Source organism: Tursiops truncatus, chromosome 11 (genome assembly GCF_011762595.2).
Source record: "Tursiops truncatus isolate mTurTru1 chromosome 11, mTurTru1.mat.Y, whole genome shotgun sequence".
Lineage (NCBI taxonomy): Eukaryota > Metazoa > Chordata > Mammalia > Artiodactyla > Delphinidae > Tursiops > Tursiops truncatus.
The window spans coordinates 8,661,548-8,684,801 of NC_047044.1; the positions used below are offsets into that span (position 1 = coordinate 8,661,548).

General features: G+C 47.2%; 1 protein-coding gene across 4 annotated transcripts in view; it reads right to left on the reverse strand.

The window, feature by feature from the left end:
- The window catches only part of GRAP2 (GRB2 related adaptor protein 2), a 62,874-nt gene that overhangs the window by 10,647 nt on the left and 28,973 nt on the right, over window positions 1-23,254 (reverse strand). For 3 of the 4 annotated variants that reach the window (XM_033866006.2, XM_033866004.2, XM_033866005.2), the window contains exons 2-3: window positions 9,098-9,189; window positions 2,334-2,425 (exon numbers count right to left, since the gene is read on the reverse strand). In XM_033866006.2, coding sequence (XP_033721897.1) covers window positions 2,334-2,425; window positions 9,098-9,175 — 170 coding nt within the window. In that variant the 5' untranslated portion in view covers window positions 9,176-9,189. Of the gene's footprint in view, window positions 1-2,333; window positions 2,426-8,793; window positions 9,003-9,097; window positions 9,192-23,254 lie in introns of those variants that run through there. The other variant, XM_033866007.2, reaches the window with a different exon arrangement.

Below are 23,254 nucleotides of genomic sequence, written 5' to 3' on the forward strand. Positions count from 1 at the left end.
CCTCTCTCAACCACAGAGAAGTGGAACAAGTGTTTGCAATCCCTCAGCAGCCAAAGGTAGGGTGGTGTCCTTTTGCTGCAAGGTGCCTGCTCTAATTGCCACCCCTGGAAAGCCAGTATGTGTGTCCCTTTAAGATGAAGGTCCAACGGGCCACAGCTTTGGATTCCTTTGTGAGCAGTTCCCTGTGCTCTTTGGAATGTAGGAACTGAACAGACATGGGTGGCGGAAGAATGTCCTTCCTCCAGACCTGGGACTTGCAGGGGAAGGTTGGTCGGGCTCTGAGGGGAGCCTGGAGATCTGCCTGGAGATCCTGCCAGAGTGTTTGCCATGCAAACCTACCATGCTGATGAGTGGCCACCACAGGAAATGTAATGGGGAAGGGAAGAGAATGGGACCCCCTCCACAGCAGCCATCCTCAGAGGAGATATCTCGGAAGAGGCGGCAAACAGTGAGGGGACTGTTCAGAAAATACACACTTGTCCTCCATCTGGAATTTGATAAGTGACTTCCCTCAAGACTTGCAAAAATGTCCACACCCTGCATATGAAACGAGTGCCAGGTTTTCCTATTACACATCGTTCCAAAAGCTATTCATTCGTAGCTAACAGCTTTTATTAAACATCTACTCTGTGCTGAGCCTCCTTCTGGGGATATAGCGGATACAGTGGTGAGCAGCACAGACAAGGACCCTCATGGAACTTCTTATATTCTAGTGCGGTGGGGAGAGACACACCATAAACAACAAAGTAATAAGAATATTAAGTGTGTCAGCTGATGTAAGTGCTGTGGAGGAAATGAAAACAGAGGAGAGATGGGGTGGGGGAGTCATTCAAAATATGGTGATGGGGGGGGTCTCACTGGGAGGGCGACATTCTAACTGTAAAGGAGACGGGGGAGGCGAGGAGAAACTGGCAAAGGAGTCGGGGAAGGAGCAGCCAGGGAGGCGGGAAGAGAACCAGGAAGAAGGATGTTCTGGAAGCCAAAGGAAGAGGGAGAGATTCCCCACATCGAATCATGCTGACGTGATGGCCTACTTTCGGCCACTGGGACCAGCAGTTCACGGTGACCTTGAAGTTGTGCGGGTTCTGGAGAGAATGGCAGGAGAGGACTTTAGGACGGCAAATATAATGATTCTTTTGAAGAAGTGGAGTCGTAGCTGGAAGGGGGTTTGGAATCAAGGGTTTTGCTGTTTGGTTTCGCTTTTTGGTTTTTGGTAAGATGGGAGAAACTGCGACATCTTTGTTTGCTGCCGGGAAGGATCCGGCAGAGAGGGAGGCAAGTCGATGCGCGAGAGAGGGGAGAACGTCTGCTCGAAGCGCAGATGGTTCTTTCCAAACAACTGCAGGAAAGGCAGTGTCTGCGCAGTTGCAGGATGTGGGTGGATGCAGTGAGTCAGGGCGGGTGGGGTCGAGGGGCTTTTCTGGGGGCCTCCGCTGTCCTGGAAGCCAGGCCATCCGCCGAGAGCGCGGTGTAAGAGGGGCTGCAGGTGTGCCGTGCTCACTTAGAAGATGACAGGGCAGCCTCAGGGGCCCCCTGGCTGAGGTCAGTGGTCATTCTATTGGTTCAGTGGTCACTTTGTTCTTCGGCTAGACCCTGACCCTCACACAACGTTAGATTTCTATCTCACCCCTGTGGTCAATTCTTGAGGTGCACGTGACCCAATCTCAATTTTTCGTTTCCTCTTTACGGAGGGAATTTCCCTGACCTCTCTCACTGGTGCGAACATGGTTTCAGGAAGGCCGAGAGCTTCGTCCTCCTGGCTGGGATGGAGGGTGGGTTGGGAGATAAAAGAGAAGAAGGCTGAAGGAGCAGCTGTTGAGGTGGAGTGGCCGAGAGCGCACCCCACGCACCCCCGGAATTCTTGGAAACCCCATGGTTGCAATTATACATGATGTTAGTTTATAAACTTAAAATAGGTGATTCTTTTTTTTTTTTTTTTGCGGTACGCGGGCCTCTCACTGCTGTGGCCTCTCCCGTTGCGGAACACAGGCTCCGGACGCGCAGGCTCAGCGGCCATGGCTCACGGGCCCAGCCGCTCCGCGGCATGTGGGATCCTCCCGAACCCGTGTCCCCTGCATCGGCAGGCGGACTCCCAACCACTGCGCCACCAGGGAAGCCCAAAATAGGTGACTCTTGCCCATGGTATAAAATTCAAGGGAGAATGCCGTGCAATGCGAATCTCCCTCCCACCCCTGGCCTTCAGCTGGGTGGTTCCCTCTCCAGAGGCAACCATTTTTGACAGCGTCCGGGCTGTGCCGGGATAATTCTAGTGGCTGCTGCAGTAAAGGGGAGTGTGTGGGGCAGGCCCATCTCAGCAGGCTGGAAATACTTACTCAGGAAACTTGATGTCTATAAAATTCTTGGGCACGTATCCTTCTTGGCTCCTAAGCTCCGCCTTGAACCACTCCTCTTGGTTACTTAAGATCTACAGGGAGGAGAAGGAAGGACAAAGACACTGTGGGGAGGACTCCAAGGAGCGGGAGAAAGGGGTTGCAGGGCAAAGAAAGCGCTCTGGGATTTAGAGGAAAATAAGCCCAAGAAGCCACACAGCCGCTCGAGTGGGGAGCGGCTGGCTTATCTTTGGAGTTTGGCTTCCCTTGACCCCAAGGTATTTCTGTCCACGTGGGCCACCCACTCATAGGACCGCACCTGGCCTGACCTCCCAGACTCAGGGCTCAGGGGCTTCCCTGAACCCCTTTTCTCCTTCTGTTTGGGAGATTTGTGTCCCAGATCTTAGCACTTTAAGCTCCTCATCTAGGCAGGTAGTTTCTCCTTCTCTGCCAGGTAACAAGGAAACTTTTAATTTTAATTTGCTCTTCGTTTTTCACACCAGCAGATTAAAACGTAAACATCAAGCGGGGGGGCTAGCTTTGAAAACAGTAACTCTTGGTGTTCACACTCCATGTTTTCACAAAGAGTTTGGACATAACTCAAGATACCTGGAATGCCTTTTCCAAACTTGCTTTTAGACCCAGATCATAGGCAAAACCAGAAGTTCTGTCTCATTACTGTAGGGTCTTACCTCGACCACGACCCCAAATGTCATCACCTGCCCTGATTACTCGTCTGACCCTCCAGACGTGGCTCTATGTGGCTTCTGGTTATTTCAGAAAATCTTTTACCATCAAAAGACAAATATCTGCCCCCCCCCACTGAGAACATTTCTAAAATATGTAACGCAGACTCAACAATAATTCAAAATGAAGATGGCAGAACAAAAAGATGGGAAGAAACTTGGCGATGTCATGGAGCCGCTGAATTAGCCACCCAGGAGCCCCTCCTACTTCTGGACTTTGCAGGAGAAATTATAAATCTTCTGTTGTCGTTTAAGCCAATTTTAGTTTCTGTTTCTTGTAGCTGAAAATGTCATACAATAATAAAGAGGATAGCAGAAGATGGATAGGAAAGGTTGCTCAGAGGAGAGGCCATCTGGGTTGCCCAGGCAATGAAAGGAGCCACCCAGGCGAAGTCTGATGGCAAAAGAGCTACTTCTGGGGAGTGAGGAAGAAGGTGCATTCTGGGGACAAAACATCTCGGTCAGGGGACAGTTTAGATTGTGACTCCAGGAGAAGAGAGAGGGGAAACCAGGGGCACAGGGCCTTGCAGCCCACGTTGAAAAGCTTGGATTTTTATCTTGAAACGTATGGGGAGCCATGAAAGGCTTTTCAGCAGGGAAGTAGCACAGGGAGAATCAGAGTTAAGAACGGCATGCTGTATCAGAGCGTGAAGATGGATTGGGGCGTAAAGTCAGGGGAGAAAGTGTAGGAAGACGCGTGTAGCCATCTAGGCAAGAGACGAAGGGGATCTGGCCTGAGAACAGGTGAGGACAGATTTCAGAGGAATCAGGAAGCACAAACGGGCAGGACTTCCTGACTGTTCGCAGAGCCTAGGGAGAAGGGGAATTCTGGGATGCCTCCGGATTTCTGGCTTGGGAGACTGAGTGGGTGGCGATGCCTTTACTAAAATAGAAAATACAGGAGGAGGAGCAGGTCTGAGGGAAAACTCACAGACTTCAGGTCGCCTGTACGGGAATCAAGTTGCCCCGGGACGCTCTGAGAAGGAAGGATTAGCGAGCGTTGGAGATGTGTGTGGGGCTCAGCGGAGAAGTGGGGGCTGGAGCTAGATTTCGGAGTCGATTCATCCAAAAGTGGGTGGACTTGAAGCCTCTGGTTTCTCCCTCCCAGAGATGGGAAGAGAGCTGAAGAGAGCTAAGTAATTGAGAAGCAGGGTTGACCTATTTCTAATATCACTCCTGAGTCTGGGATGAGAAGGCCTGGGGTCTAGCTTGGTCCCGTCACTAGCTGTCTGACCTCAGGCGAGTCAAATACCATCTGCCAAATGGGGGCAATAAAAACTGGTCAGCGCCTCACGGAGCTGATGCAAGGATCAAACGCGCCCTGGTACCTGGACGTCCTTCAGAGAGTACAGGCTGTGTTTTTAAATATAATTCTGTAAAATGTGATATTCTTATGAGGGAGAACTCCAGCTCTGAAGGACACGGAAGGGTTTATAAGTTCTTTAAAGTGTTATATGTGTATGTTTTGAAGGTAATCATGTGTTCTGAAGAAATAAAAGTGTGTCCCATGTTTGAGTTCTAGAATTGCTGAGAAAAGAAAACGCTATAGTTTCTGACATCAAATGTGACTGTCGGCATCACTAAGGGCATGTGGGTACGCGTGTGGCGAGGGGCCTGTGGGGAAGGTGGGAAATCTAGGTCAAAGGAGGAGCCAGGGAGCTCAGCAGCAGGGCCTGGCTGCACATAAGGAACACGGGGGCATTTCACTCTGCGCCAAGCATAAAGGCTCTGGAATTCCTTTCTCCCGTCACATGGGAAGGCTATGTGCGGCTTGGGTAGCAGCAGTCAAGTAGCAGGGTGAGCAGGGATGAGGTAAAAGGCCATTTGGAAATCGGTGCTGCACGGTAAGAACCACACTTCGCTCTGAGCTCTCTGACCCCAAACCGGCTGCAATTTTAGTAATCGTGGCTCATACCCATCTACCCCCTCTAGCAACCGAAGATTGTCCCACGGTGCCAGCCATTTTCCCCACCACCCGGTGCTCGGTCGGCCTGAGATCACGTTCCCAGAGAGGTGCATTTATCGGCTTTCTGTGGTGCATAGAAGGCAAGGTTTTAAAAAGATCTCATTTTCTGCAAAGAAGAGTCTTTGGGGGGAGGTGTTTTCCTCCTGCCGTTGTTGGCTCAGGGCCCAAACTTCCTCTTCCTCTCATCTCTCCATCTCCTCCGTCCCCCTATCTCCTTTCCCCGTCTTGCAGAGCTGGGCGAGTTCAGCCTAAACGCATGAGGTTTCACCCTTAGCTCTGCTGTGACTTAATTCTTACAACGTTGCCTACCGGAATCATTTTCTGGGTTACATGGCCTGAGAATAAGTTAGACGTGGGAAGAAGACAAAATGTACGGTTGGGTGAATTTTAAAACTGGATGAAATTATAGCTCTTAGAGGCATAGCAGAAATCCGAAGTGCTGAAGAAGTTAATTACGTAGGTCTAACTCTGGGGGCTTTTCGGTTGCTGTTTTAGTAGGAAGAAACGGGGTCGTGTTAGACGTATTACAGAAGCAGATAGAGATGGCCTGGGTCGAGAGACATTTTTTCATAACGACCGGCAGATTCGAGTGGGAAGAGTAAGTTGTGAGCTGTGTGCAGCTGCGGGTCCAGAGGGGCTGATATGAACACAAAACATCCAACCCCTGACTTTTGGAATGTGTCTCGCACAGGAGAAACGGGATCGAGTCATTTGGCCAGAGTTTGTGTCCAGCATCTTGTTCACCATTCTGGGATCAGCATCTAGTGAGCACCTGCTGTTTGTACTTAGGTGCCGGGAATACAGAGATGAACGAGCTGGGGCCTGCGCCCCCGGGGAACTCAAAGTCTGCAGGGGGCGGTTGATGGTAAGCGAGACATTTTGTGTACCTTCTAATGAAAATGTCTGTTTAGTCTTTTAGCGCTAAAGGCCAAACACGAAAGAACATTCCATGAGTGAATTGCTGGGGCAGTTAAGAGCTAGCCTTGAAAACAATTTCAAAAAAAAAAGAAAAGAAAAGAAAACAATTTCCAGGATCCTGGGGCTTGTTAGCCATCTCCAGAGGAGAGGGTTGTACGTGGAGACCTACAGGCAGGCCCATGGACCACCATGATGCAGACCTTCTGTGAGGCTGAGCCGACAAGCCCCCTCCCCTTTCCTCTTTACCCCTGTGGCTGCAGTGGATAGAATTTGAAAAGAAGGAGGGGTCTGGCTTTCTGATGGAATTCTAAATGAGTGTGCAGAAACGCAGTTAACAATTCAAGACATATGTACCGAGCCCCTACCTGGGGCCATGACTTGTGTTAGATGCTGGGAATATACAAAGATGAACCTGGCAAAGTTCTGCTCTCACACCAGCGGGGGGATCACCCATTCGCTCATTCATCGAATGTTCATCATCTTTCTGTTGTTCTGGACCCCGAGGCAGGCCCGGCCCCAACCTGCGCAGAGCTCTGGGGAGTGGAACAGCCACCACGTGCGCGGACAATCAGGACGGCACGGGGCAAGGGCCGCAGTAGAGGTGGGTACTCAGGGTGCAGAGGGCCGAAGCTCGGCCTGCTTGTAAATAACTGTCCTGTGAGGCGGGAGTGTGAGTGCCTTGAGCAGTGTGTGAAATGCTGTGGAGGAGCTGAAGAGGGAGTATTTAATCTACCGGGGTGGTCAGGAGCGGGGAGGATTAGTGAGGGTTCCCCGGTAGAGGTGGTCAAATATGTGTGTGTGGGAGAAGGGCATTCAGAATACGGGGAGAGCCTGAAGAAGGAGAGTTTGTATATTGCAGCGTGACCTGGGGCATTTCACACACAAAGATGTGTGTGTGTGTGTGTGTGTGTGTGTGTCGCACGTGTGTATGTACGTAAGTATATGTGTACGTATGTGTACATGTTCTTGCACGCGAGCATGATGAGGTTGGGCAGTAGGCTGGGGCCAGATGGCTTAGATTTCCATCAACTGGTCATGGGGAACCACTGAACGCTTCTGAGTAAGGAAGTAATGTGATCTGATTTATCTTCTGGAAAGATCCTCTGGGACTGGTACGTAGAATGAAGGAGGAAGAGACGGGAGGCAATGAGGTCAGTCAAGGGAACACAGTAATAGTCTGAACAGTCAGAGGCAGCAGGAATTGGGTGATATTGACAATACAGTGATCATTTATTGAGCATCCAATTTGGGCTGGGACCATTACCCCTAATCCTTTCTATAACCCTGCAAGATAGGCATGGCCTCCACTTATAGATGAAGACACTGAAGCTCAGAGGGGGAAAGTGACTGACCCAAGGCCACACAGCTAATGGGCTGGGACTCAAACTCAGATTTATCTGGCTCCAAAGTCCATGCTCCTTTTTATTGCACCAGACTCCTCTCCAGTGAAGAAGGGATTGCTTGGGAGATATGATAAAAGAAAAATATTCAGGGCAGAGAACAGTGTTTAGGTGTGGGACAGAGCTTCATTCAGATACAGGAGAGGGGCCGTTAGCAGTGTCTAATCCTACAGGGGTTTAGTAGGGTCCTTACATTCCACAATGAGGAGATCACCAGTGGACTTTAAGGGAGCGTTGGGGGTAAAAGACAGATTCCAGAGGGTTCCAGTGGCGTGAACAGGAAGTGAGGGAGTGGAGGCACCCAGCATAGAGAATTCTTCCCAGTGCTGGCAGTGAGGAGAAGAAAGAAATTAGGAGCTGAACAGAGAAGCAGATTTGAGGAAAGTTTTTTTTTTTTTTTTTTTTCCTTTTTCCTTTTCTGGGGAATAGGGAAATTTTAAGCCAGATAGTAGATTCTGTCTGAAATGGGAGATGAGGGATGCGACTTGCCCCCAACCCCCCAGGGAGGTTCTCTTTTGGGTGAAAACACTGGAGAATGGTAGATAATCACATGGTCACAATACCCCACAAGGAAGGGAGGGACTGCTCACCTTGTCGCAGACCCCTCTGTGACCTTGGTAAGATCCCAAGGAAGTGAAGGTCACTTTTTCCTGGGTCAGCAGCCCAAGCAATATTTTGACCTTGAGAAGTTCCAACATGGAAGGCATACTCTTGGCAGCCACATTACCAGATCTTGCAAGATGAGAGCAGTCAGAGGGATAAACATTGGGGGGTTAAAATTCCAAACCACGTCATTCCACCTGGTTTGTGCTCCACAGACACTGTCCGAGTCACCCTCTCACGTATGATAGTGTTCTTTCCATAGCAAGCATTTATCTTCGTGGAGAGACAATGGTGGTCTCAGTGCCACTGGGTAGTCTCAGGAGGCCCATATGGGTTGCTGAGGACCGGGGATCGGGGTATCCGAGGTGCTCTGAGGCCAGGAAGGGGGACATAGGTGCCAGAGATTCCCCAGTGGCCTCTTGAAGGACTCCTATGCTATTTTGCACAAAACAGGGGCTAAGATGCAGAGTCCGTAAGCATGGTGCATGAAATGTGGGAGGAGTCCAAGGCCTCTTCAGTTCAGCAAGTGGCCACTACAACTCAAGTGCGGGCGAAGAAAAGTTGTGAGGAACCCCTGAGTGGTGGGTGTGCATGGCCTTTGTTGACCCGCATCTCCTCCAGCTGACTTTCCAGGTGTCCCCATCCATACCTTCCTCCTGTAAGTTCCAGCCGTGCTGAAACTCACAACGCTGACCTAATTCTGCCTGGGCTCGCCCACCTCTGAGCTTTAGCCAAAAGCCCGAATCACCTTCATTGTGTTCCCTGACAACTGATGTTGCCACCCGTTCCTACAACCCCATCTTTCAAGGTGGGATCACTTGTCCCCTCACCTGTGCTCCTGGGCACTCAGATAAGACCATCTGTGACAGCCCTTTGGATGGATTTGTTTCCCCCTCCAGACCACGAGCATCTCAGGACAAGGATGGTGGCTTATGCCAATCGGATTTCCATCACCCGGCCTGGTAGCTGGTGCAGGCGCTCAGAAGGAACCCTTTTGAATGAGGCAAACTTCACATTTTGAAAGGAACTGTGTGTATTTCTTGAGAAACAAAGGATGGATTGTTAGATTAACTCAGTGGCTAAACCGGAGTAACCTAAACTCTCCCCGGCTCTCCCGGGTCCCGCGCCACCTACCTTCAGAACATCTCCAGCGTGAAAGCTCAGTTCATCCTCTCCTGAGGCCATGAAATCAAACTTGGCAATGGCTTCCATGTTGTAACGCGAAGCTGGAAGGGAAATAATGTGGTCATTGTGCCTTTCTGCCAGGAGGAGGGCAGTCTTAGCAGTTGGTGGAGAGGGTCCAAGGTCTCCAGGCCAGAGAGGAAGGCGTAGGCACACAGTGAGGGCTTTTGTTTTCAGAAAGAGCTGCACGAGCTGCTAGGATCCACTTCCCGGCATCATTCTGTGAATCCCCAGATGCCAGGAGCAGGAAATGAAGGCCAGCCACCGCCTTTCCCCTTCTCCTTTCATCCCCATTTGCTGTCCTGGCCTGTAAGCGTTTCTGGGGCATCTCTGTTTCCGGTTGATAAGGACAGAAGACTTGCTATCATCTCTAACTTGAGGCCTGGGGGCCTGGAAAGACTGTTCTGTAAACACTATCCCAAGGCTGTCCCTCGACAGCTATATTTAGCCAGGCGGTGTTAATTAGACAGATGCCATTTTCTCTTTTACATCTGAATCATTTAAGAGAATTAGACAGCATTGGTCAGTGGGGAACTTAGCGGCCTTCTACATGGTTTGAGAGTGGAAAGCATTCTGGTTTTAGAATTGGGAGACTAAATGAGTCAGATTCCTTATTTTATTATTATTGCGTAAGCCAAGGACATTTTGGAAATTTGCCTTTTAATACCTCTGAATTGAGTTAAAACATTGGCTCCTCCTAGTAACACATGAGACCTGTGTAAAGATAAGTAAGTCAGCCCACAAATGAAATATGGTTGGTTTTTTTAGGAGGCGGCGGGGTTGTAATAGAAAGAGAGCAGAGTCCTGGTTGTGTCCGTGAACAGCTGTGTGATCTGTGCGAGTACTAAACCTCTTGGAGCCTCAGTTTCCTCGTTCGTAAAATGGGAATCATAATGTTCAACGAATAAGGATGTAAGATGAAATTAAAGAATAGATGCAAAATGTTGTACAAGATAAAGTTGAGTAGCAGAGCATTTATGTTTTAGAATAACGTTATGGAATGAATTTAGCCTCAGCAAAGGCAGCCTAGCCAAAAGCCACAAAAATGTTCTTCTGATTTCTCCCACCTCCTCTAAACTTTTCTCATTGCAATTTGAGGCTTGGGCTTCCCTGGTGGCGCAGGGGTTGAGAATCTGCCTGCCGATGCAGGGGACACGGGTTCGAGCCCTAGTCTGTGAAGATCCCATGTGCCGCGGAGCAACTAGGCCCGTGAGCCACAATTACTGAGCCTGTGACAGTGAGAGGCCCGCGCACCGCGATGAAGAGTGGCCTCCAAAAAAAATAAATAAATAAAAAAAAAAAAAAAAAAAAAGAGTGGCCTCCGCTCACCGCAACTAGAGAAAGCTCTCGCACAGAAACAAAGACCCAATGCAGCCAAAAATAAATTAATTAATTAATTTAAAAAAAAGAACTTTGAGGCTTATTCCCTAGGACGCTCAAGTTCTTTGGTTCTCTGCTAACTGTCAAGGACACCGTCTTGAGAGCTATTGTTTGGCATTTATGTTTTGCAAAATTTGCTTAAGTCTGAAACCCTCAAACCTAACTGACTTTCAGTGACCAGGAAACTGGGACCACAATTATCCTCTCAGTGGGAATTTCTGCCCAAGTGAGGAGATTTAGGTAAATAAGGAAGGTGGCTGCCCGTGGGAGGGGGCGGCACCCGGAGATCAGGGGATTAAAGCGGACTGCAACCCTGGTGATGGCAAGGGGCGCCTTCCTCTGATTTTCCACATTTGCTTGGTCTTCCAAAGGCAATTTATAGAGGTGAGTATTACCAATCCCAAAGATAGATATTAAGCAAAAAATATTTCAGGATCCAAAGGAAAATGTCATAGCTCACTGTCTGAGCTTTATCACCAGCCAAAACTTATTTCCAAACCCAAAATATATATACTTTTTGTGCACTTTCTTCAAGATCTGTCCGTCTAAGGCAAATTAAAATTTTTGTGACCTAGGATGACCCACTCAACAGGAAGAAGTATTCTGTCCTCCTGAGTGAAAGCTAAATGCCTTTGCTGACTTGCTTCACCCCATTACTTTAACATGCAAAGCTCTCCCTAATTAAGGCCTTGCCTCTGGTGTGCAGGAAGATGGGCTTCTGTGGGTCACCCACATGGTATCAGCAGCAGACATTGGTCACATCAAGAGATCAAGTGTCAGGTGAATAGTCCTAAAAACCAAGATCCCATTTCTATGCAAATTTACCTTAATAAGCAGGATGGAGACAAGGGGAGGGCAAATGCTAAACATATTAGAAAGTCACATACATTAGAGATGGAAAAAAATATCCAACACATGCTCTAGATATGACCTTGAGCTTGGGAGATCTTTCCTACATTACATGTAGCTCCAGGCTGGCTGTAAGTCATTCAGTGAGAAGGGCTGAGGCAGAAGTAAACTTGCTTCTGAACGGTGGCACTTTTCTCTGCCTTCCCCCAGGAAGCAGGTGGTGTGGCAAAGCCAACAACAGAGGCGTGTCACAGAGCTCCCCAGCTTGTAATATTAATCCTGGCTCAGAAAACCCAGTTAAACAGGCCCACTCTTCGTGAAATCACGTTGAAAAAAATCTGTTTGCGTCCCATTTCCGTTTGTGAAATGAAATCTGTTCAGATGCTGTTTGGTGGGAGGGAGATGCTCAGGGTGGAGTGGGGGATGCTCTGTTTTCATTCAAATCACCGGGCTCTGCAAGTTCTTCCCTTGAATTTATCATTCTCTGCTTCCCTAATAGCGGAGAATGGTAAATGGGCCAGCCCCAGGGGTTGGTCTTCTGTTTGATCACAAAAATGCATGGAAAGTTATATCCTATTCCTTTATATCCATTAGTTTTAATTTTGAAAAGTTAAAAATTACCACCAGGGGAAAAATGAAAACAGAACTAACATAGTTTATTCAGTACTTATCCATTTTCTTTGGTACCTACCACCACTGCATACTGCAACTGGAAAAAGACAACAAATAAATGATGAAGATAAAACATGGTAGCAACAATTCCAAGAGAGAAAAGAGTGGGGAGAGAGAGAGAAAGGTCAGCAGTCCCAAGAACTCAAGAATGTGGTGGAGCCTTCTTCCTGCTGTTTGCAGTTACAATGCTGCTGACCTCAGGGGAAGATGAAGACAGACACCTCCTCAGAGAGCCTCACAGATGGGTTAAATGCGTTTTCCCTTCCAGTGATCAGCTTTAGAAACGGCTGCAATGCTACCTGCCATAGAGCGTGAATGAGAAGTGACAGCATCCAGGTGCCAGGCCCCTGCCAGCAGCCTCCCCCCTCATTCCGGCCTCAGTGATGGTACCCTTTGTTCAGGAATCCCGCCTCCGAGCCATGCAGGGCTCCTGGCTCTGCTTCTCACCAGCCCTCTGCATCTCTCTCACTCTCCTGCTTTTACAAATTGTACGGAATACCCATCAGCAGCCCCGAGACACAGACTACCACTGGACGACACCACACAGGACATCCTCAGCACGATTTTCTCTGCCCTGGCCTTTCCATTTAAGCTTCTTGTACCGCCAAAAAACCTGGAAAAGAGTCAGGCTATATACCAGGAATGCTTATGTACTTCTAAAATATAAGTCACCGTGGAGGATGAAAACAAAAGCTAGGAGACAGCTGTTTAAAAGAGCCTCCATTTGAAAGCCAGAGTCAGGGGATATGTTCAGAAGAAACGCAGAGTTAACATCAAAATGGTACCAGGCAAGCAACTTCTTGAACGATTTCAGTTCCTCCTAATTTGGCTATGAATAGTGAAGGTTCCCGTTTTACTTGTCTCTGGAAAAGAGCGATTGCATAACAGCACGGAGCTGTTCCGAAGATTCCGGCTCAGGACCCAGGGAAAGAAGGAGCCAGGTCCTAAGCTGAATCGCGACAACACTTCCTGTTTTGCTGGAGAGAGCCCTAATTTGAATATTATATGACTTGCCCCAGTTTCTGTTGTCAGGTGGTTAAGATTATGTCTTGAAACAAGAAGAGAAACTGCTCTTGATAAGTATTTCTTATAGCCTATTTATCAGGACACGAGCAACATAATTTGTATTGATTTATGGATTGATAGAATAGTGAGGAGTTTACATTTTAGGACTTTGGCTGCACTGACCAAGAGGAGCTTAGCTGAAAATGTAAAATGATACCAGCTCTCTAGGTTCACATAATGCGCATGCTTGGAATCTGCACCCTTTCATCGGCAAAGCCCCTCCTGGAGACCGTGGGAAGGCAGTGCCTCCTCTTCTGAATTGACAAGGTCAGCTCAGTGACTTTTCAGAAGTGCGAAACCTCACAGTGCCAGGAAAAAATGATAGATCGCTAAACCTCACTGTACACAATAGATCTGTTCTTGGAGAGTTATTATGAAGAGAGTATTTGCAAATGGAATCATTAGCATGCATTATGGAGGCTCATTCTACAAAGGAACCCCGTGGTGAATCCCTTTACAAAATGGAAAGGAAAATTTGTTATGCAAATAGCTATCTTTTAATTGATCTGTTTGAAAGGCTGGGTTTTCGTGCACTGAGTCTTAAAACGGAGCGCACCTGTGTATCTACCTCTCTCACCGTGGGTTAAATATTAGTTCCCCCTTTTCTTAACCCCCAAATGCTTTCTAAAAACCTCTTCTACTGATATATAACATCACCCCTCAGAATATAGAGTAGGAGTTCTGTAAAGGGCCAGAGAGAAAGGGTTTTCGGCTCCGCGAGCTGTACGGTTTCTGCCATGACCACGCATCGTGCCGTTTTCCAGAAGCCAGCCTGAGAGAACAGTCAATGAACAGGCAGAGCTGGGTTCTGATACAATGTTATTTACGCTCACTGAGACTTGAATTTCATATAATTTTTACATGCCACAAGATATTATTATTCTGATTTTTCCCCACCATTCAGAAAGAGTAATAACCATCTTAGCTTGTGGCCAAAAATACGTGATGAGTCAAATTTGACCTACTGGCCGTAGTTTACGGACTCCTGGTATAGACGTTTTTATCAATATTCTATCTATCTCCCCTGATAGTCTGTAAACTTCTTGGGGTCTTAGGAGTAGCTGGACCTGGATTTGAACCTCAGAGGTGGCATTTACTTCCCAAGTATCAAAGTTTCTTCATCCCTAACCCGGAAGTAGCCACCCTTACTTCACAGGGATCCTGTGTGTAGATGTGTAGAAAGACCCTGGCGCACAGTAGGCATCCAGTAAATGGTAGTAACGGTTGTTATTTCTTCGTAGATGCCCTACGATACCTCACCAGTGCTTAGGCACCTAGCAAATGCTTGTTGAGTGACTGGAAACATGATAAATGGCCTGCCGTCAGAGTTGCAACTGTAATTGATTTCCTCAGGGAAGGGGCAGCTGACCGGAGGACCCGTTTACAAGGATGGATTAATTTCCCATTCAAAGGTGCCCTGACTTCTGGGCAAACTCAGCCAGAGATAATGAAGCAGGCACCCACGCTAAAGGTCTGATTTATTTAATCCAATAGAGGGCAATGGTGCGTCCCAAACAGTGGATTCCATCTCGTAACTTTTCTGTGCATCTCGAGTCCCCGCAACCTCTCTCCAAACAGTTTGGCGACTGTCTTCTTTCTCTCTGGTGCGTTTTAAGGCATATAAACTTTAACGTTTCAAAGAGTCTCAAACTCATAAAATACAGAATTGCTTTGATGGATAAAAATTGGAAGACATCTGCTCCTACACATTTTCTGATGCTTAAATTCTCTCTGAGCTCCCTGGAAAGTTGGTCCCCTTTCATCTCAAAGTGACCAGTCCCTCTCTGCTACTTTGAGTCTAGGTTTATGATTTGTGTTGAAATCCCTACTGTGTGTTTTTCTTTTATCTGAACCTTACAGCTGTGGTTAGGGCCTTTCTGCTTTATCACCTCTTACTGGGCATTGGACAGAGCAGGAAACCAAGAAAGGTCATAGATTGCTCTTCTTGAAAATCTGTAAGCATAGGATGGACAATTACCTGTAACTCACCTGTTAGCCTCTGCTGAAATATTTTTCTAGAGACCTAAACCAATCTATTCTGGAAAAGAAAGTGAAAAAAAACAAGAAAGAAAAGAAAAAGGCTGCGCATGGCCAAGTGACCAAGGGCTGGCCTCTCCTCCCTTTGCGCTCTCAAACGACAACATTTTGGCTCTATTCGAAACCAGCAGAACCTCGCTTACAGGCTACCTCTTTCATTAGCTGGCCATGTTGGAAACGTTAACCTTCTCTGGATGTCTCACAAGGCTTACAGATTCCTTTACTGTGCCTGCTCTTGAATTACTTCTAATCATCCTCTGGGGCCCTTAAAATAGAGAGCCTCCAGTCCTATTCTAGTAAGATCCTCCTTCTGGTTTCTCTGGAGACTTGGATCTGAGGCCAGGTGTGGAGGGTGAAGTGGGAGTTGGAATCATGGCGGCTACAACCAAGCTTGCAGATAGCCGTGAACTTGGGAGCGGCCACCATGGGCTTCTCCTTTAAAAGATTTACAACCAACAACTCCTATGCTTATCTGGATCTCCCAAGTCAGAGAGGCAGGACCATTTCTTTTTGGGTTTAGGATCTCAGGGGCCTTCTCGGGAGGACCTGGCCTGTTTCCATAGGTACTCTCTCCGTGGGATATAAACATTTCTGATTTGTATTGCAACCAGAGTGAGCCAAGACAAACAAAACATACTCCGCAAACCATTTCTGGCTAGTTGGCTGAGATCTTTGTACTGTACCCTCTAAAAGCCTCCATTTTAAATGATTTTGTGCCCATGGGACATTCTTATTTTCCTCTTGTCCCCGGGTGACTCATTATTTCCCCCTCATAAGCCCCAGGAAAGCATAAATCCCCTGGCGTGACCAGCAGGGGTGAACACACGGAACTAGAGGGGCCCTTTGAAGCTTGTCCGAGGACAATAATTCCTCGGCTGCCGATCTGCTGACGCCAGTCCTGAAGCCGCTAGGAAGTGGCCGATGAACGGAAGCCTTCAGGGAGCCCTCCATCTCCCACGCAGGTGTGTTCCGCACCGAACAATGCATCCTCTAGCTGCTTCAGTGCAGAAAGTGGCAACAGAGCGGTCTCTGATGACAGGTTAACTCATGGGCAGCAGGCAGTGGGATAGGAAACATGGGTAGGGGAGGCGTGCTCTCTGCAATGGCCTCAGGCTCAGCCCATAACCACGCACTGCAAGGCTGGCGGTACCCACCCTGACCTTCTAATGCCTCTCTCTGCCAGCACCTCCTGCAGACCCTCTGCCAGCCTCTTAGGTTCAGTCCAACCTGGGAACCCAGCCCTGCCTGGACCCCTTGGCTTTGCCCTGAGATTTTTTCCTATTTTCCAAATGGGAACATCTCCCCAGCTAGAAGGCACTAGGTTTCCAGGTTTGGAAGCCAAAGAAATATATTTCAAAGACTAACAGACAAACGTGACACAACCGGAGAGTCCCTCTAAGTCCCCGATATCCTTATTTAATCAAATTGCTCTTCCGCTGGTCCCCGTCTGTCACTGTGGATTATGGAGATTTCATTGGTCTCAAGGATGCTTTTTCCTCTTTTAAAATTAGCTCCTCTTTTCCTACTTAAGGTTTTGTGTGGTGTGTGTGTGTGTGGAGGGGGGAGGGATGGCAAGGGGAAGGAAGTAGAATAGGGAGGAGACAAATCAGGAGATGGTCCCTGTGCAAGTCGCTCCCCTCCCCTGCCTCGTACATTGAGTGATGCCCAGATAAAGGGTCATTTGCTCTTCCTTCTTCTGAGTATCGATCACCTGACTTTTCTTTCATCGACACCAGTTTGGTTTATAAAACATAACTTTCTTTTTAAGTTCAAAGCACATCATATAAAATCTCATTCGTCTTCACACTTTTTGTAAGAAAAATCTTTCTTGAAGCAAAATGTGGAAGTTCTTTCAAACTCAAGCAAATTCTATTCGTGTTTTCCTAATGTGCCGGTCTCTGCAAGGTGAGGCTGCCAGTAACAGTGACCTGGTTTCACATCTCAAGTCTGTTGCCGGCCTGGTAGCTGGGTAAACAAATTCTCCGTGCCATGGTTTTCTCATCAAGACTGGAGAAAATAATCCTCACCCCACAGTGTTTTGGGAAGAGGATGTAGAAGGCATGGCTCATCATTGGGGACCAACAGTTTGGTGTGTCTTTCTCCAGAGCATTTTTGCCTCTCAGCTATCTACCGTTCTTTCTCGTAAAGAATTTCAAAACTCTAAATTCAAGCATATACTCCTTTTCAGCTTTTCAAGGCCCCATTTTCCCCCACTTACCCTGGGCAAGTGTTAGCTTCTCCCTACTTACTATGGGGCCCTGGCTGCAATGTCACCAGAAGGTACAACGCTTGTAATCAAGACAAGCCAGTAACTAAAGAGAAAAGATAGCACTAACCAGAGGGAAGTGGGGAAATGGAAGGTTGAGAAACACAAAACTGATTCGGCTTCTAAACCCTGCCGTGGGCCCAGAGCTCGGTCACTGCGTTGCTATCTTTAAACAGGAAGCTCCAGGACAGTCATGTAGGGAGAGCACATGGAACGTGCCTCACCGATGGCTAGGAACAAGAACCCGCAAAGACTAAGTTCCATTTATCGCCATGGTCTATCACGTGCCAAGGGCTTCACAAACGGCCACCCCTTGCAACATGCATTGTTATTATTATTATCACTCACATTTTATGAATGAGAAAATGAGGTGAGTTTAGGGTACGTGCTCTCTCTTCTCGGTCCTAGCAAAATAATGCAAGTCCTGCACTAGTTCAGGATAATTGCTAACTCACTTAGGGCCGCCTGAACCTTCCTGGGCTGCTGTCCATCGGCCAATGGGAGCAATTCTCACATACCTGCAAAATTCAAGCCCATTGCTCCTTGGTCAAAGAGGCAAAGACTCCAATAAATCTGGCGGACCTCACACCAAGCAATCATGCTTTAAGGCAACTGCAGATGTGGAAACAATCTCAATTAATAAACTTACAAGCAGCTGTTCTCTTTTCCTTTCCTTTCTGTTCCTCTCCCTCTCTCTCCTTGCCTCTTTCTCTCTTGTGATATCATGGTTGTCTAACCTTTCCCACCATCCACTTTCCCCACAATGTGTTCTGCTGTTTTCAACTTCTTTTTCTTTCTCTTCAAAACATTAGTAATTTACCATGGATCTATATAGTTAGAAAAAGTGTATCTAAAATGTTCCTGTTTAAATACCTTCTACACTTTTCTTATTCAAATAACCCCATGAAAACATCAATCTAAAACAACAACAACAAAAATGAAACAGAAAGAGCCCATGACCCGGAGATGTTACCTCTAGCTCCACTCTGCTGCAAGACTTGCCACTTTCTCATTTTATCCTGATGGTTTCCTAAAACTGTAACAATTGTCGACAGAAACACCAGGAATCCTGCTGGCAAAACCCAACCAGGAATGAAGCATTAAAAATACCCAGCTATGGGGCTTCCCTGGTGGTGCAGTGGTTAAGAATCCGCCTGCCAATGCTCTAGAGCCCGAGAGCCACAACTACTGAAACCCGCGCACCTAGAGCCCATGCTCCACAAGAAGAGAAGCCACCACAATGAGAAGCCCGTGCGCCACAACTAGAGAAAACCCACGCACAGCAACGAAGAACCAATGCAGCCAAAAATAAATAATAAAAAAAATAAATTAATTTAAAAAAATACCCAGCTAAAATCAGAAATTACTTAATGAGCCCTACAAGAAGGGCAAGAGGAGTGGTGGTGGATGTGAGTGGAAGCCAAGAACGAGACAGAAAGACAGACAGACATTTTACACATCTCCAGTCTCCCTTTTTTTCCCTTCTCATTTTCTATTCACATCCTGATTTCCCCTAGAATACATCACTGGGATTTTATGGTGCCCTCTCTTTTCCTTCTGCCCTTCTGTTCGCTTCGTGTTTGTTTTTATTGATTTGGGCTCTGAAAGCTTGGCTCATTTATCACGTATTTGAAAGCCTCCATCTTCCTGCTCTGTCGTCACCAGGGTTGTAACATCATTCACAAACACTCACAGCACCCGCCCCCCCATCCCTTTCCCTCACCATCTGTGCTCTGTGCTCCCTTAACTTTACCAAAGCACAAAAGGGTAGAGTGAATGACTGCATGACCACAGCTACTTTCATCTTCTTGTCACTTTTACTTATATTCCCCAGCCCCCATTTATTATTGGAATGCGGATCATTTTTTTAGCTCACTGGTCTCAAAAGCTTGCAAAAGTGGACGTGAACCGTATGACAGCGTACCTTCCTTCATTTGATAAGTCTGTTGCTGAGAAATTGGAGGTAATTACATTTTTATTGAACAAGTCACCCCATAAAGGTACTAAAAGGCTGCCAATAGAACGGAGGATATTGTGAATTGCTTCCATCAAATGAATAACTGTCACATTCTTACTTTTTGGAAATGTAGGTCTTAATTGGAGTTTGCTTGAACTGAGGAACACCTGTATTAGCCTTGTTTAAAGCAGTTCTCTTGCTTTTTTCATTGCCAGTTTTGATCAAGTAGGGCCCTAAATCTTGGATTCTCAAAGTCAGAAGTGACCCAGAAAGTTGGTGTGGTCTTTCTCTAATGTATTGCGATGACAGAGAATGGGCGTGGCAGGGGGGAGGGGTGCCGTAGGGAGGGTGGACTTGGAAGGAATAGACTAAGAGCTTGGTGAATTGGTTATATGGAACCAAAATGTCTCACGATAATTTTCAGTCTGAAAGCTTAGACATAAGAATTTGGGACTTGTGAGCATCATCTTCTTATACTCAATTTTTTTTTCTTCTTAGGGCGAAATTCAGACTAAAAATTATTGTATTCCTTCCCTCTGCTTTTCTCTTCCAACTCTTTTTTTCATAAGCAAACTTAATGCCTTTTTGGTCTTTATTCCATAATAAATGGAACACGGGCTTTGGAGTCAAGCAGAGTTGGATTTGAACTCTGACTCCTTCATTCACCAGTTGTGTGGTGATAAACAAATTGGTTACCTGTGAACTCAGTTTCCTTACCTAAAAACTCCCTCCAGGTTGACGTTAACCTCTTAAACTATTTTTTGCGTATCAACTCCAAACCCGCCAGTTCTGGTAGTTATCACTTGACCTGTCTTTCTTCATTTTTTTTTAAAAAAATTATTTATTTATTTTTGGCTGTGTTGGGTCTTCGTTCTGGTGCATGGGCTTCTCACTGAGGTGGCTTCTCTTGTTGTGGAGCCCGGACTCTAGGTGCCTGGGCTTCAGTAGTTGTGGCACATGGGCTCAGTAGTTGTGGCTCACGGGCTCTAGAGCACAGGTTCAGTAGTTGTGGCGCACGGGCTTAGTTGCTCTGCGGCATGTGGGATCTTCCCGGACCAGGGCTCGAACCCATGTCGCCTGCATTGGCAGGCAGATTCTTAACCACTGCACCACCAGGGAAGTCCCTCTTTCTTCATTTTATTCTCTAGGGAATCATGAAAAATGCAACCGAATGCCTTGCGGAAAGCAAACTGTGCTGTGCTCTTTCCAACTCTCAGGAAAAGAAAAATCAGAACAGGTCAACTCTTCCTTGACGGACACACTTGGGGAAATGCAAAGTGGAAGAAATTCACCTTCTCACTCACTTTCCCTCTTTTGTGTTTTCTGTTCCCCACTCCTTGTCCCCTTTTCCAGTCTGTTGAGTTTCCTTTTCTCCTGTCTTTTATTTTTAATTTTTTAATTTTTTGGCTTCGCCGCGGGGATCTTCCTTCCCTGACCAGGGATCGAAACCGGACTCTCTGCAGTGGAAGTGTGGAGTCTTAAGAACTGGACCATCAGGGAAGTCCCTTCTCCTGTCTTTTTTTTTTTTTTTTTTTTTTGTGCTACGTGGACCTCTCACTGTTGTGGCCTCTCCCGTTGCGGAGCACAGGCTCCGGACGCGCAGGCTCAGCGGCCATGGCCCACGGGCCCAGCCGCTCCACGGCATGTGGGATCTTCCCGGACCAGGGCACGAACCCGCGTCCCCTGCATCGGCAGGCGGACTCTCAACCACTTCACCACCAGGGAAGCCCACCTTCTCCTGTCTTTTAAATAGGCTGCTGTCACATTAGCTATCGTGCCCCCATCCTCCCTCTACCCTATGCTGCCTGCTTGATGGAGCAGAGACCCCTGTGTGTTGAAGATTTCTGACACACACACTTTCTGAGGGTCATTTTTCCATTCAGAATTCGTCGATGTCATGTTGCCATGCCACCTCCCAGATCCACTCAAGACTCTTGTTGTCATTTCAGGCCTTCAGCAATCTCTCCCCCGCCTGTCTCTCTAAAGTGACTTCAGAGCACCACGTACCCCGTGCAGACGTGCTTTAGTGACTGGCCCCTCACTGTCCTCTAAGCACCCTATCTGCATCCTTGCCTCTGCACTGGCCCTCCTTCTGCCGTCTAACTCAGGCTGGTCTGTACAGCTATGCAGGTTGTCCGCTGTACAAGGGCCCCTGGCTAAGGCTCCAGTGGGGACTGAAATCCATCTGGTGCTCTTCTAACCAAACTGCCAGTCCTGCTGTGGGGCTGCATCTGCCTAGGGTTAGGGCCACCCTTTCCTAGCTTAAATAAAGGCCCCTGGTCTAACTTCAACTGCTGCTTCAAAGCCTCCCTCAGGGTCCGCCCCTGTCATCCCCTATGCTCCCGCTGTCTCTTACACTTTCTGGGGACTCAGTGTATCTACCCCTTGCTCGCTGCTGCCACCATGTCCGGTGAGGTGGGCAAGTGCATGGGCTTTGCAGTCAGACTGCCAGAGTTCAGACTGCCAATGGCTATCTGGGTGACCCTGAGCAAGTTATTTAGTCTCTCTGAGCCTCAGTTTCCTCGTCTTTAAAACAGGAAGAATACTAGTGCCTGCCTCCTAGCGTGCTTGTGAAAAGCATGTGAAATATCCCCCTGCACCACTTAGCATGGGGCCTGGCACATAGTAGGTGTACTCAGGAATTGTTAGTTATTGTGACTTCCCACACATTCCTCGATTATTGAGATGTGTGTGGTTCACAGGCAGTACGAATGAGGAAATGTATACCTCACTAAGTAGGGGTGTGAGATAAAACACGGAAGGCCCAGTTCAATTTGAATTTCAGATAAACAAAAAATACCTTCTAGCATAAGTATATCCTAGATGTTTACCTTCTCCACAGAACTCTCAAAGAGGAGGACTGGCTCATTGTCAAGAATGATGGCAAAGGATCATTTCTTTGCACCCTCTCACCTCAATTCTCCCTGCTGTCCCTTCTCCTCACACCATGCTTGTCCCATGAGGCCTTTGACATGAAAACTGAGGAGTGGGCTATCCTGTGGGATGAGACCTGAGGTGTCGGAATGAAGCCTTTAGGCGTTCTTGTGAAGGCTGTGGTTTGTGTGTAGAAGTATATATTTTCCCATTCATATACCCTGTGAGCCACAAAATGTCATACTTCCTACTTTCTCTACCTTTCTGGTGTTATTTGCTAGTTTTAATATTGTGTGCGTGTCAAAAGACACGCGTTTAGCATTATGCATTCTGGAATGCTACATGTTTTGATAAGTGGATTTCATATAGTGGAATTTCTGTCTTTATAAGTGAATTTTCTTGTAATCCATATTTGTGGTAAAGCTGGAATCCTCTAAACCTTCTTACGCATTCAGATATTTCTCTTGTGATTATTCCGGCATTTCACATCATTATTCTCAAATTCACTATCTGCTTTCTCATATCTATAATGTGTCAAAATTTTCCATGCTTGGCATTTGCACCACAGTAAAAGAATTCCTGGGCACCAGCCCCAGTAAATTATTAGTAGTCTCATCACGTAGTCACCAGGTTGATGTTTACTTGTATCGCCCACGTATCCAGTCCTGATAACAGATAATCCTTGAATGGGTTGTTGATACCTCATCCTTTCTTTATATGATTTGTGCCTTCCTAGAGCCTTGTTTCTTCCTGGAATCATTGTAGAGGAAGTTACTAAACCACCAGCAGTGCCAAATGTGGTTCTGTTCTTTTCATGATCTTCTCTTTTTTATAGTCTTTCATTTCAAATCCTCTGTTACTGACTCCTTGCCCAGATTCTTTCCTCTCTCTTAATTCTGTCTGCATAGCCAAGAAGCATTAATTTCTCCTCGGGCTAGTCTTCAGATTTTCTGCTGCTTGACCTCACTAGCTCTCACTCTCCTTATTTCCCTCAAGAGTACCTCCTATA